This window comes from Cygnus atratus, chromosome 5 (assembly GCF_013377495.2).
Source record: "Cygnus atratus isolate AKBS03 ecotype Queensland, Australia chromosome 5, CAtr_DNAZoo_HiC_assembly, whole genome shotgun sequence".
Taxonomy (NCBI): Eukaryota; Metazoa; Chordata; class Aves; order Anseriformes; family Anatidae; genus Cygnus; species Cygnus atratus.
Window position 1 is genome coordinate 19035627 of NC_066366.1, and position 15472 is coordinate 19051098.

A 15472-nucleotide genomic window follows, 5' to 3' on the forward strand; every position below is an offset into this window, starting at 1 on the left:
TGTGTGATTTGCAGTAAGCTTTTAATTATGCCCATTTTTCATGTGATGATAATTCTTTTAAACCTATGAGCATGTATTTCAAAGCACACTTTGATAATGAAGAATGGACTGTGTCACAGTAACCAGCTGTGGTGCACAGTTAGGAATAAGAAGGTGTTTAATAGGGAAGAACTTGAATGCATGGACTTCACAGGAAGGAGATTTAAAACTTCAATTTTTATTAGCACCAAATATCAAGCAAGTTTCATGACAACAAGCTGTACTTTCAAGCTGGTAAGTTGTTTAGGGAAAGTGAGTGGGTAATTATATGACACATTAATTCAATTTACGTACTCTTGTGTTTGCATTTGTTAATCCACAGTGCCTTCAGTTGTGCACAGGTCTGAGTTCACAGTTTCTGTAGGAAATGTAGGAGTATTTTCAGCTATGAGGTTTAGGGACATCTCTGTTCTTGAAAGACCAAGTAGCATAACATAGCTGCTCACCAGGAGAACAATCAAAGCACCTCTCACTTCTGGGGCAAAATATTCCTGTTTTTCTTTCTAACATACCTGTCGCGTTCCTGCAGCTGAGCTCATAGCATGAAGAATTTTTCCAATGGCCTTTCTGCACTTGCAGCCCCGTGCAGTCTCCCTGCTCAGCTAATGCCAGCGTGACCTTCAAGTTAGGCTACTGCAGTTACAAAGACCGAGGCCATTGGTGGGGCAGGAGGAGTGCTGAGGATTGTAAAGAAACTTTCTGCTTTCTGTGACTTTGGCTGTCACAAGCAATCCGGTATGGGCACGCGAGTGAGAGGAGTTTCCAAGAAAGCACTAGCAGGAGCACCATGCTGAAGTGCTCTTTTCTGGTAGTACTTGCAAATGCTTCATCTTAGTTCAGCCTGTAAACATCATTAACTCCCTTGGGAGGAGGGGAGGGCTCGATTCCTTCAGAAATGAAAGCAAACTGAAAATTGTCGTGTAGGATTTTGGTGTGGGTTTTATTGTTTTTGGTTTTGTTTCTGTTTTTAGTTTAAGTTGTCTTGGACAGTTAGCTTGCACAAGGAGAAGTGCAGGGTTGCCTACATTGGTCATCACCTCAGGACTGCGTGGATGTATGTGAGCTTTTCAAAAGAACAGCAGTGGGAAAGCCTCAAGGCTGAGGCTGAGTTCAGCATCCTGCGTGCTTACTATTCAAGCTCAGATACAGTATCAGAAATGGCTAATGGATTAATTCAACTGATTTTTTCAAGGTAAATTGTGTTAGAAGAAGAAAGAGGAGGAAAAAAAAAAACAGAAAAAACAATTCCCTGCAGCATTAGTCTCTCTGGAGAATGCCAAGCAGCTAGTGGCAGTTCTGCTTGATCAGATGTGTAGGAGTGTGCAGGCTTGCATGAGGGGAACTGTGGACGCTCAGAGAGCGATTCAGATGTAGTCGCTAGTTAGGTTCATAAGTAGGCTGTGACGTGAATTACCTGGTCACAGTACTCACTTTTCTCTCCTATGCAGGGACTGGTCTCCTAGCACAGTGCCAAACCTAAAGTTCCTAAAGCCACGTAGGATGCCAGTCTTGCATAGGATGCAAAGTTATATAAATAACTTCGTTCTCACTGCATTTGGTAGAGCGGGTCCCTGAGTAACAGGGCAGCCCTGTGTGCAGAACAGCAGGTTTAAATGGTACAGTACGGGTGGAAGGTCTGGAGCAGCTGCGGGCTTCAGCTGTACAGCCAAGGGAAGGCATTTGTGCAGGGGGGAGATGAGGTGCATCTGAATAGACTTGCACAAACTGCTTCCTGAAATCCCTTTATTTCTCTAGTAATTTGTAATATCTTCAGGACAAATGCTTCACACCTAAAACTTTTGTCACTGTCAGTATGGAAAAATAAATACATAAGCAATACACATTAACAGTTGCTTTTTATGCTGTACTTTGTACAAAACTTAGTTTTATATAGATATATACAGTTATATTTTCTTATGTTGGCTACGATTTGAACCACATCCTGTAATAGTCCCTTGGAAACGTCATGGGAGGTTTATACTGGATAAAGGATCCCATCCTTTCAAATTATTCCTTTAACCACCAGTACTGGGAAGTCTCTGTTAAACACCTCTGTTGTAACAAAATGTTCTGCCTAAACAATTTCTGCAGAAGTCATTTTAACAGATCAGCCATTTCATCACTAAAGAAACGTGTTGTGAGGTGACTTCTAAGCACCCTGCGTAACTCTCTAGCTTGCACTGCTGTAGTGAATGCTTTCTGGCTGTTTGAGGGAATGTAAGCTAAGGTGTACTTCCAGGTCAACAAAAAATCACAGTTTCTGGTGAACAGAATAACATACAGTATTTCTATGGGGAAATAGTTTTATTAAAAAAAAAATCAAGGTGTAGGGTAAAATGACCTACATAGCCAACTGTTTGGGTTTCAGAAAAACAGCCTTTCAAATTGCAATCACTGGGTAAATTACTAATGATAGATTCTTTTTTTTTTTTTGCCTTTTTTTTTTTTAACATACCAGAAAGTAAGGGCTGTGCTTTTGTGTCTCTTTGAAAATGTTTTTTTGTATGTTCTTGTTTTTACGTGCTACTGTTAGCATGGTTTCTTTTGTAGCTGCAGTGCTGTGCCACCACAAAGTACTTTATAGTACACAGCAAGTATAATCAGCTAAGCCTGACATTCCCAGGTTGTGCTAAGTACATTTCAGAAAAAAATAGCAGGATGTCAGCTGAAATGCTGGGCTAGTTGTTGATTAAAATAGAAACACCTCTGTCTGTGCCAACATGTAGTTCAAAAAGCAAAGACAACTGAACTAGGATAGCTGCTGGGGAAGGTAGACTAGACTTCAAATTTTGAAACAATGGGATCCTGAAAAACGATAGCGTACTCTATTTCCCAGGTTAAAGCTTTAGTGGGAAAATAAATCAGGCTGTAAAGGTAAATAGAGCTGCTCTCTGCCCATAAATTTCCATAACATTCATTAACTTAGCATTTTTGAAATATAGAGCCAATGGTGAATAAATGAAATTGAAAGGCAAAATGTTTAAAATACATTTAAGAAGGGGTGGTTTCTTTAATGTATATGGCATGATGAAGTTGTGAAATTCACTGCTACAATGTAAGACTGAAGTGGAAAATCTTCACAGAATTCAGAAAAAGAATTAAGGATAGATGTGGTTAATGAGACCATCTAGTGGCACGTTTAACAGGATGAAGAAAATCCAAGGAATACAAGCATGCCAGTGACCTAAGGGAGTTGGAAGAAACTTCACCAAAGGACTGGATTATCCTTTGAGATTTCCTGCAACAACCTCTAAATCTGTGGTTCTCTGCTTTCAGGCCATGGTCAACCCTAACACTTTCAGTTGTCTGTCTGTGTTGTTCAGAAGGCACCAAATTTAGAGGCAGTTTCACTCATGAAGCTGTTTGACCTGGAGGGTGCAATAAATTGTATTGAAAAGGGCAGTGTTAGACAAGACTTCAGACAAGGTACTTGGCTAACCAGACCGTTTTTGATCTGGCATAGTAGGAGTTCCTAATGTTGCATTTTGGTGTTAATTTTCTGAGTTTTCCTACACACTTTGTGAATATGAGCAACTACCTCAGAAAAAGAGAAGTCAGATTCTTTCAAAATTGCCAATAACACGTTCTGAACATACCGGTTGGTTTGGGGTGTACAGTTTTTTGCTACGTTACTAAACACGATTTCCCCCCCACCCCAGTGTTTTCTGAAATGTTTCCTGTATTGACTGTACCTAATTTCAGGTTGTTCGTAAGAGGAAAAAGAAAGGGGTATAAATTTACCTGGAAATGGGTAAGCTGCTCAAGTTTAAAAAACAAAACCAGAAAAATAAAGAACCAATAAGGAAGGACAGATCAAATCAAAGATAGGTAATGAGAAATGACAAAAAGAAGTATGCTATGTATTTTTTTATTGCATATAGTGTGGGTGTGTGTGCATGCTTGCACACCCATCTTTTGGTATGTATATACTCACTGTATAGCTTGTAGTGTAGTTCGTTATAAAGAATACAAAAGACATTCTGTTGTAAACTTTAAAGAATATTTAATAATTTTTTAAAAATAAAATGTATATTTTAAATTTTGTTCTTTATATGAATGCACAAAAATGTATTATCATAGTTGCAGTGACAAAATCCAAGGAACTGAGGAGACCTGCCCACTGCGGTAAGACACAGGTGACGCTCTAAGAGAATTCATAATGGAATCCAAACAAAATTTCCCAGGGCGAGTCCTGACTTGTTTTCTTACAGTGAATTGCCTAACTCAGTGTCTACGAAGATCATTCACACTTAGCACGAATTCTTGTGGACAAAGGTAATAAAGTGTCTGGTTTTAAAATAAATGCCACAATCGGCTTTCTTTTCCCTGCTTACCTTTGGTGCCACACTTATAGCACAACAATGAAGCCAAGTGTGAAGTGCAGGGCAGTAACTTTGTCCATGCTGACAACCTCCTGTCCTGTCTGTGAATGGGAGGAAGCAGCCTGGAGCCACATGCATTGAAAAATAGAACCAATTTTTAATTAGCTTGTGAGAGGGGTGGGTGGATTCACATAGCGGCCCTATTACTGATGCTAGGTAATGTTTTTACAACTTCGGTGCATTTCCTTCCTTTCCATATTACAAATCATATAACGCTGCATTCAAATGGTAGCTATTAAATGGAAGAATAAACCTTTACAAGTTTATATTATTTGAGGAGGAGGAGTGAAGAAATGTTCACAGAACAGAAACTGGAGTGAATTTCAGTGATTGTGCACTATAATATGTAGAGCTAAATAATTCTGTGGTACAAGCAGTAAGATTTGGCTGCTGCTGACAATTACTGTACAGGAAAATAAAACACATTCTATTAAATACATATATTCTTATAATTGTGAAGATGAAAAGCCAGAAGTATATTGGACTGAATCTAAAAGCTGAATCCAGACCTTGCTGAATTCAGTAGGTCCAGCTGTGTGCCCTATGCTTTCACATCTTGTTATTAAGCAGAAAGAGCAATGGGTGTAAATTGGGAGTTCTCTGCTTCACTCTATTTGTTACCTTTGGTTCTGTCTTTAAATGTATTGAGTCTTTCTTCACATTTAAAAATAAGTGGAAGTAATCTAAAAGGCCTTACTAAAAGTGACAAAAACACTAATGGAAGCAACTGGAATGACTTCTGGGGTGCTCTGCATAAATACAGTATGAGCACCATTTTGAATGTACTACGGGGTGATTATAAGCAACCAGTTCAATGTCAAGTTTTATGCATAAAATGGAACTATTTTTTGTTGTTGCTTAGAAAAAAATGCTGCTGTTAAACATCACAAAACAGTCTGACCTCAGGGGAGAAAGATGCAATGCTTTTAGAAAGAAAATATGTTAAAGCTGATTCTTGTTATATTCAGTATGTTCAGAGGTTTGAAACTGGATTGTGCTGGTAATGCTTTAAGCACCGTAACATCTGTTTGGCTTGTGTAAAGAGAGTTACTGACATCAAATATAGAAAATGGTCCAGCGCAAACTATCAGTAAGTTGCACTAGCATCTCTGTTGGCAGTTTGTTTTTCTCTTCAGTAGTTGCTGCTGAATGGTGCTGTTGCAATGACTGGGATTTACAAAGTGAGTGCTGCTCATACTGCCGCTAGATCGTATCTTTGAAAAACCAAGGCTGTTTATCTTGTTGTAAGGATGCTTGAACTGTGGCAAATGATTAGAGAGAACCAGAATGTGTGATGTCTCATCTGCATTGGTTTCTTTTATTATTACTACTCTGTAGGTGTAGCTGAAGTCTGGCAGTCTGCTCTAAGGGTTCAGTGTGTATTACTGGGATACTCACAGGATGAGGGTTGTACTCTGTCGTCTCCCTTCACCACCACCAGGCAAACTGATGAGAGTTGCCCCATGTGGGAGTTCTGCTGCACAATGGTTTGCTCTCATCACCAAAGCCATCAGGATTGCACTCTGTTAGTTTTTAATGGCAGAGATCACTATGAATAGACTAGTCTACCTTTTGTCTTTCTTAAAAAATCAGTGTTTTACAATTGTGTTCATCATTCTGCTATGCAGCTTTTCAGTGGTGGAAATGCAGAGCTGTCAGCAGGAGCACCTGTGAGTACAAACTATGAAGCGTGGCAAAAACTCGCACTAATGATACCTCTAACCTGGAACTGTTTCTGTGCAGGTAAGAAACATGGAGAGAGGAAAGGAACAAACTTCTCCCATCTCTCCAAGAGCATGATTGTTGATGGGTTACCCTGGGCTCAAGGAGCAGAGAGCATTGAGACCATGGTGATTACAACACTGAGAGTAAGTCTTCTGCTCAAGGCACAGGTCACCTGTGTATTGTGGGCTACTCGCTCAGTTTAACCTCTGTCATGGGTTGAAGTCTGTTAACATTTGTGGCTTGTTGGCATGGCAATAAAATTATTTAGTGGTGGTGAGGTTGCTGTGAGAGAAGTGATTGGGAAGCTGCACAAAATGCACACAAGTAACGTGTTACTTTGAACTTAGCTTGCACAATTAAATACCCCATGCTACAGGTATTGATGTGTAAAACGGGCATAAGTGAGCACTGCAGGCCCAGGGGAGGGGGGTTACTGACTAGTGTTAAGGAGAGACTTCAACAGGTCGCGGGGTGGCAAGGCCAGCTTTACTGCTGGAAATTGCCTTTAAATCAGGGTAAGCAAAATTCACTTGTAGCCGAGACATGCTGTTGTAAGCACTAAAGGTGCTTCTAGTCTGTCCCAGTAAGAATGACTGCACAGGGCTTTCTGTGAAAAGAGGGCACTGAGGTTGTCTCCCCAGGGTGCTGGCTGTAGCTTAGGTCCTCAAAAGGCTGCTGTGGGGAGCAGGCCAGCTGCATTGCTGTGCTAGCCTGTTCGCTATCTCCTTTCCCCAGGGTGCTTCAGCCTCTCCCTGCCACATGTACATTACCTGGGGCTGCTTGCTCATGGGGAATTGTTGGCAGTTTGTTTGAGCAGTAGGAAGCATGAGATTCTTAGACAGTGGAAGGTTCATGCAGAAAGGTACTACATTAATTACTTCAGTTACCGATGTAGGGTGGAGAATCAGACAACTGGTGGCTGTTTCCTGGCAAAAGGAAAGTACTGACTTTGATTTCTGCAAATTCCAGGAAGTGTGGGGCATGTTCTAGCCATCAGCCTTTGAAACCAGTAGGAGGGAGATGGCTGCGAAAAGCAGAACTGAGAGGTGACTCCATTTCTAACAAATACTGATATGCCTTGGCTGTTGTAAGCACACAGCTGGAAAAAACTGCCAAGCATAAAAACATCTGAAGTCTTAATAACTCTTGGAAAGATGAGCAATGTGCAAAGATTTTTTCCTTAGCAAGGCAAACTCTATCATACCTGCAGACAATGATATTCTAGAGTAAATTAATGAAATGGTGACATTGAGGGAAGGAATAGCTGACAGCATTGTACAAATCTTCGAGTGTGGAAATGAGTGATTTTTTTTGGCAGACTAACTTGAAACAGAGATGATAAAAAATAAAATCATAGTAGAATGACAGAGGAGCCCACTCACAAGTTGTTTACTGAAATGAAGATACAGCTGAAAGTAATTACTTGTTTCCCAGAGGTATAAGTGATAGTGCCTCCTACAAGAAATAGTACTTGGTTATTTCAGTTGGAATGTAAAATGGGATAGAAAGGTTCCCTCTTTCTGAGGTTAGATGCTGGTTATTTTCACCTCCTTTCAGAACAGTATGTATATGAATGTAATATGTATTACATATTCAGTCAACTATCACCTATATGCCACTGGCAATTAATAAGTGAGACAGTGTCCAATATTGTTTTCCCTTAACAGCCAGATCTCACTGTACAGATTCTGATTAAAAGCCTGACTTTGCAGCACATGAAATTAAAAATACTCCTTTAAAATAGCATTTCTGAAGATAATCCTCTCCTGGCTACAAAATCATCTTGAGACACTTGGAGGAAAGGCTGGTTGCTCTTGACATTTTAGCTGTGTGCAAACTGTAGTGAAATTACAGTTGCGTTCAGTGCTAGCTACTCTGTACCTTCTTTCCATGCTGAAGAATGCACGTTTTCTACACCCTCTCTTCCAGACTCCGAAATGCTGGAAGGCAACCTGGCAGGTTTCACAGAGGTTGCGCCACTGCAATCTTTTCTTAACATGGGTTTGCAGATCAGCCCCTCGTTTGCAGCCTCCTTTGCCTTCCATAGGCCCCAGAAAAGGAACCATCGCTGTTGGAGGTTTTCTTCTGTTTAAAGCCAAGGCTGCTTCTTACCTGTGCCAGTTCAAGTACTGACTTTCTTTTCTTCCTCCTTCAGTAAAATGGGGTGATTCACAAAATCTTCAGAAAGATAGCATTATACACAGTTTATAGTACAAAGAGGGGGGGGGGAAGGTCAGATGAATGAGCATGAAGGAGATTTCTCCTGTGTCCTTTGGAGGAGAAGCAGAAAGATTGGGAATGGTATCTATGCACAGTAGGTGTCTGCCTTGACTACCTGACAATACATGGTCATTGCAAAGGTGAGTCCAAGAATCTAAGAGAAAAAAAGCAAACAACCATTTTTCAGTAAGTCAGAAAAAAACCTATTTATTGAAACAAACAAAAAAAGAAAAGCATGCTTACACTGGTTTTGTTCACACACAGGAAGACACATCACATGCTGCTTTTCCTGCCAGCTCCTGTCCTTGTTTCTGTTCCTAGTTTGTCTGCCTTTTGTCCTTACCTGTATTGCTGTTTTACAGAACAAACAATGAGAGTGCAGGAGAGTTGATTTCTCCATGAAAAGCAGCAGCCAGATACTGGGAAGAGGTGTATCGAAAAGAAATGTTTGGATGTCTTTTGCTCGAAAATATTTTATAGTAGCAACTTGCTCAGCTGTGGGGCTGTGGTTATCTCTGTAGCTGTTGCTTTGGAAGACAATCAGTTTCATCCCTGACCCAAAGGATGCTGTGGTTTACTTTACTGTACTTTACTTTTCAAAGCATACGTGTGCACAGATCCCTGTGGGGGAATCACTGGAGACTGTCCATGCATTAATCATAATCATCAGTGGCTCATCAGCAATGTAAGTCTCTCTCCTTCTGCTCAGACTGTTCAAGAGAAGCAGCAGGCAGAGGTGGGGGTCCTGCTTCCAGCCTGACTGCTGACCTCGGGTAGCTCAATTCCTCAGAAAAGAGGCGGAGGAAGAGTCCCATTTCCCTTCCATTTGAAGTACTTACATGAATGTACTGAGTGGTTGTGCTGTTCTTTTGCAACACTGCTGTAAACATCTTCATTGGGATAAGGATTTGCCAGGTAGAATTTTTTTTGTGTGAATTCTATTTTAAGCACCTAATTTGACCACGTAAATGGTACTGTGTATATAAATGGTAGTTTCCCCTGATAGCTATTTTTGAAAGAACATGAGTAACACATACTACTTCATAAATAAAGGCAAAAAAAAATGGTTATGTATTTTCTCATTTCTCATTCTTCCAGAGTGAAATAAAGCAGTGAGGCTTTAGTCTGCTGTCTTACAGTAAACAAATGCCTTTTAGAAGTAGCCCTAGAATGCTGCCTTTTATTTCTTAATAAAGGAACTCCTTCCAAGATGGCTGTGTAATAAAACCTAGGTGGTTTTATTTTGGTGGTGAATTTGTTTTACAATTTCTCTCTAGCACACGTGGCTGGAGAAGATTCTCCTGCCACATCTGCTGTTATGTCCTTCAAGTTGTGTCGTGGTGTGATTCTAACTATCAAATCCTTAATGTGAAAAACAAAACCTATCACATATTTAGGGCCAGATCAACATTGTAAGAGCAACAATGGAGGGAACCCAATTCATTTTAGGTGACAGTGGATCAAATCTTTCATCATCAATTAGATTCAGTCATATAGTGCAGCTAGGGGCAGACCCTGACAAAAGTGTTTGTATGCTGAGCTAGTTTTTCTGTATTTCACAGCATTTACTAGCAATATTAATCACCATTTTAAAGTTGTCTGAAACGTTTGCTCCCATTGGAAATTAGTCATGCCTGTTTGTCAGATAGTATTTGCTCTTCAGTACCCTGACTGTCATCAGGGCTTGTGGGAAGGACACTGCCATGGTCTGCTGGGTGTTCAATGTATCTTTTAAAGACTCCCTAAATGCTCAAAAGTTGTTTTTTAAATGTGGTAACAGATTAACAACCAAATCTTATATTGTCTCACTGCCATTTGATCTTGTTACACTTACCTGTTTCCTAAGCATATTAGCTTAAAATACTAGAAAACATAAAACTCTACTGAATTTGGGCCTACAAGGAGTCAGGCATTTGCACTGGTAAATTGCAGCCATGACTTACCAGAAAGTAAGATACATGTTATTCTGCCTAATGCAATGCTAGCAAGCATATAAACTGTGATCCCAGTCTCTCTCTCGCTGCTGCCAGCAGTATACCATGCAAAATTTAAAGCCATGGGTTAATCTGGAGTTATATAGCATTAGTTTAGCTATGCCATCCTTTCTGCTAACGTGTTGCGTGTGAGCGAGAGGCAGGAACTGGAAACTAGAACTCTGTCTTACTGCGTTCAGGAGTGGGCCTCCAGGCCGTAAGCAGAGGGCTGACCTAGAGCTGAAACAGCCTGAGCTCAGGTGCAGCCTTCACCTTTGTATCCTCAGGCTGAGGGTTGTACTGCTGTGGCTGCACTGGGGCCAGACTCACCACCAGCTGGATTAAAAATACATAAACTTAAGAGAACGAAACAATCCACTGCACTGACAGCTGACCTTCCTCTGACCAAAGTTACACTGGAAAGAACTGCAAGTCACAATCTTAGCAGCAGCTCTGTACCAGTCTGGCCTACTGACTTTCACAGAAATTAATGGCAAAGGAGAACGGTTTTATAGCCAAGGTTGAATTCTGGGAACAACATCTCTACTTAGAACTTACCCTAAGAGTTAGGATGGGATTGAAGACGTAAGCTACCTTTAGGCCAGCTCAAAATTAGATATTTAGCTTAAGCTGATTGGCCTCTCTGGAAAACTACTGAACAAATACAGGTACTCTAAAAGGCAATACACCCTACAATGACTAGGATTCTGTCACAGGACGTTGCCTCGTCACTGAGTTCAGTGTGAGCCTTAGATAAACCACGTGGTAAGGTGCCTGCTCTTTGCAGTACATCATGACACAGAAGATGTGTGCAGTATTCCTAGTTCTGTATCCTCTACACAGTATTTTAACAGAATGAAAACATGAGAGAGACTTAAATCTCTGAGTTTTAGTCTAACATCATGCAAAATTTGAAATTATTAAGTTAGGCTTGGGCAGAATATGTCTATTTATTAACACTTATTTAGTTACGATTACTTAGGATTTGAAAATCAGTATTAAAGTTTACCTGCACCAGAGCTGTGCACAATCCGAAGATTCCCACTGCTAGTAAGTTTTCCTGGAGCCATATTTTCACCGTTTCGTAGCAAGGCTGGAAAAAAACAAAACGTATTAGCTATAAACACATGGATGTATTCCCCTGGGAACACAAAGACAGAAAATACGACACTAAGCTGCTGTGTACCCTGGTTCATCGCATCACCAGTGGAGCAAATACAGTGCCTTTCTGGCTTGGAGCCTGCACACAGAGTACTACCTGTAATACCACCTCCAAAACACTGCACACATGAATATGAAGTGGGCCAGTAATTAAATATAACCAAGAACTAGATTTGGGGCATCTTTGCCCTCTAAAATCCAACTAGAAGCAGTTAGAATTTCAGAATGAGCCTTTCCATTTTTCTTCATGTCTCAGGAAAGGTTTATTACAAAATATATATAATAAATAGACATATGCACACACAGAGAAATATGTACATCATATATACACATTACACAAACAAGGGTGTCAGTGAGAGCTGCTCAGTAGCCTCTCCTGCTGCACAAGGGCTGCTTTCTTACCATTTTCCATCATTTTAAGCTGCAGTATGGGTGCTCCTCCATTATTTTCTTCCTGCTTTAAATTCCACACTAGCTATAACCTCAAGTTCCTAGCCCTGGAACATGGCAATCGCCCTTCCCTTGGAGGGGCTGGAATTGGCTGAGGTGAATCCTTTCTTTAAATAATACACTCCGCCTCTGTGGGACAGCCCTGTACAAACACTGCCCTGTGTCCTGTAAATGTACATGGGCAAGGTTGTTCAGCCTTCAGTTAGTGGCTTCCACAGTACGTACACAGCATTAATGCCTACCCAAACGGTGTGGTTTTAGCCTGGTTAATCTGCACTGATCATCTTGGTATTGTGAATAAAATAGAATACGAACTTCTAAGTCCTTAATTCAGAATTTGACTTGGAACTACCTGAAAGGTATGATGGAACAACGTTTGGTTGCAACTCAGCCTCTGCCAGTGCCAATCCATAGGCATGAAATCTCACTAAAAAGTAACTGAGAGCTCTTGCACAGTTTCTGTCTTTGCAAACCATTAGAACAAGCAAAACTTCATTTCAGTGCTACTTCACCAGCTGGCCCTGCCCCAAGCCCCTCCTGGGTATTTACATTACCTGTAATTAGCACAAACAATTGCTGAGCTAGTTAAAGACAGAAATTTGGGCTCTACACGCAGCAGAAGCCCCAGAACTAAGGTGGCTGGCAGGAGCAGAGCACACAAGGCTCGCCATCGTGCCTCACGACTGCTTGTGCCACACAAAGCTACTGCTATGCCAGTGCTCCAGGGTGGTGTGTGGGAAGCCATTTGCCTTTACCTTAATCCAGTAGGTGGATGTTAAAAAAGACAATCCTGTCATTTCCTAGCTTTATCTGGGTGGACCACGCTCCAGATCAGTGAAGGTACTTGGCTGTGACGTGAAAGGCCTTCAGCTCCTCAAAGTATTCAAACTGGCAGTTTCATCGGAGGTAAAAAGCTGTAGCTCGACATGAGCCTTCCAAAACCTGATTAAAGCTGCCCAAGGTTACACCACACCTTATCACCTTACAGCTAACTAGCTTCCTGCCCTTCACCTGGGTTGGAAGGAGGCTGCTGAGCTGCAGCTGGGGAGCTACTCACCGCTTTCCACCAGGTCCCTGGGGAATGGAGCCCACAGTTCTCGCTGAATTCCAAGCAGCAGGAGTCTGGCACCCGGGTCGTATTGTACACTTCGAACCAGTCAGTGTAGTTGGAGACTCCACAGCATCTGAACTGGAAAAATAAGAACCGAGACGACACTGTAAGGCTGATCTGTCCCCGGTGTCTGCTCATTCTGAGGTGATGGAAGAAGCTTCCATGCCTGCCATTGGACACAAACAGGACCTCATTCAGTGCACAGAATTACACTTGAATACACCAGCAGGAGCTTGAAACTTTAAAAAAAAATCGTATTTCCTTAGCTTTACCCATACAGGCTAAAGTAGCTAATGTTGAGACAAGATGCAAAGGCACCTATTTACAGTGGCAGGACACTGCAGGAGCTGAAATAGGACAATGCCAGCCAAGTACCAAGGTTTTCTGTGACTGAGCAGGATTACACCAATTATTTGCAGCTTGTTGTCAGGAAAAAAAAATATTTAGGCTACAGTTATGGGAGCCAGGAGGTAAAGACACTGGGATTTCTACTGCACGCTACTTATGAAATTATGATTGAAGTTAATGAGTCAAATTTCTCTCCAAGCTGTTAATTACTGATCACCTCTGAAAGTCTTTGTGACTCACTAAAAGATTTATTTCCTCCTCTCTTTGGTGCAGTTCCGTAACGTCATTATTTGATGCTGCTAAGTGATGGGTGCTTTAAGTATCTTCACACACTGACGCAATGTACAGGAACTGCATTAGTGCTAAACTGGAAGGTTTGTTCCACTTTGGGAGCAGGATGAAACGTGTAGGAGATGTACATAACAGTACAGGGAATGGCTCTGTGACCATCTTCCCCCCCGGGATCTGGTAGCTGCCTGTGATAGAAAACACGCAAAGACTGATTAGCATATAGATGTATACACCATCTGCCACTCCTGCGCTAGCTCCAGAGTAAGAACCCGTAGGTATTTAGGCTCTCCGGCGCTAATGACTATAAGCAGCCTGCATGGCTTCACTGACATCACTGGGCTCCAGAACTGCTCCCAGCTACAGGCCGTACTTCGCGCTTTCTCAAGGCTATGCCAGCCACCTCCTTGGCCCTGAAATGACTTGTTGAGGTCTTATTTTTAAAGCCTGATTTTACGTAAGCCTGTACAGTATTTTTCACTTCCATACACAGCCCATTCCTCTCGTGTCTGGTAGCTCATAATCACGCCGAGTTCTGCATCACCAAGTCTTAGGACCTCCTTTTAGGTCCTATTAGGATTTAGGATGCTGATACTTACATGGGCCTGAGCATGTTTTCCCTCTAACAGCTGTAGGGTCTGTGGGCATGGAGGGCTGAGTGGCCAGGTCTCTGCACGCACCAGAGATCTGCCATTCAAGACCAACAGAGGGCAGAGGTGTCACACATTGCCTTGCACATCGTACCTTACTTAAGCACTCACAGAAAGCAGTCTGCAATAGAGACGTTTCAGCACTCACAGCTCTGTTTTTCTTCTGCCAAACAAAACTCAGAAATCCTTCCTGGACTCACATCTATCCCCCTAAGGTTCTGCTCAGAATTCTGATTTGGTCTGTGGCAGAAATCAATCCTTAGCTTGCTAGTGTTTGATTTGTGAGTTTACAGGCTGCATTTTCTATAAAATAACTTCAAAGAGAAAAAAAAGTTTGTGACTTTCTTTTGTTCCTTTATGATACTGCACACAAGACAGGAGTTCTATGAGGAAGCGGTCCCAAAAACGGATCAGAGCAGTAGGGGACACATGCCATGCATTTGAGGAGTGTGGATCTATCTGGAAATTTTACGAGAAGGTCTTGCAGGGTGTCATCATTAGTTATCAGTCAGCCCTTTTGATAGATGGAAGTGACAGCTTGTCTTTCAAGCAAGCCTTGAAAATGTGGCTCATCTGTGATACAGAGAGTAAAATAGAAAGGGCTGAGACATTTGTGTGCTGTTCTGGCCGAACACAAGTGATACAAGTTTGCATAGACTGGGACTGAACCCCTTCGCCCCATAATTTTGCATGGCTGAGGGTCTCAAAGTCCGACAGACTACAGGGATGACGTACAGGTTTTGTAGCTCAAATACAGGTGTTGAGACCAGCTCTTTTATGGGCTCCGTGAAGCAGATCATGGCTAGGCCACGATCTAGGATTGGGACGCCAAACAGTGAAAAACTTCCCAGTGAGCCAACAGGTAGAAATAATAGGAGGGGATGCAGGTATGGACAAGCTGCAGTGGGACAAACTTCGTTTGGTCTTGGTCACGCATTCCCTGCCCACGCAGATCCTCTGTGTACTGTACAAAAGCAGAGGATTAAATATTGATACTTACCTGCCACTGCTGGCAGATAAGGCAGTCCCAGCAAGGGGAGAAAGGGCTAAGAAAAGATCAAGGGTGAAACAGAATGAAATTGCATGAGGATCAATAATCTTGGTGCTGGAAGAAATAATGATAAC

General features: G+C 41.8%; 1 protein-coding gene across 11 annotated transcripts in view; it reads right to left on the reverse strand.

The window, feature by feature from the left end:
• Positions 1-15472, reverse strand: part of TSPAN4 (tetraspanin 4) — a 433966-nt gene that overhangs the window by 19983 nt on the left and 398511 nt on the right. For 6 of the 11 annotated variants that reach the window (XM_035552201.2, XM_050711235.1, XM_035552199.2 and 3 more), the window contains 2 exons: positions 13008-13139; positions 11349-11432 (listed from right to left, as the gene is read on the reverse strand). In XM_035552201.2, coding sequence (XP_035408094.1) covers positions 11349-11432; positions 13008-13139 — 216 coding nt within the window. Of the gene's footprint in view, positions 1-4025; positions 8521-8574; positions 8718-11348; positions 11433-13007; positions 13140-15472 lie in introns of those variants that run through there. The other 5 variants (XM_050711234.1, XM_035552203.2, XM_050711230.1 and 2 more) reach the window with 3 other exon arrangements.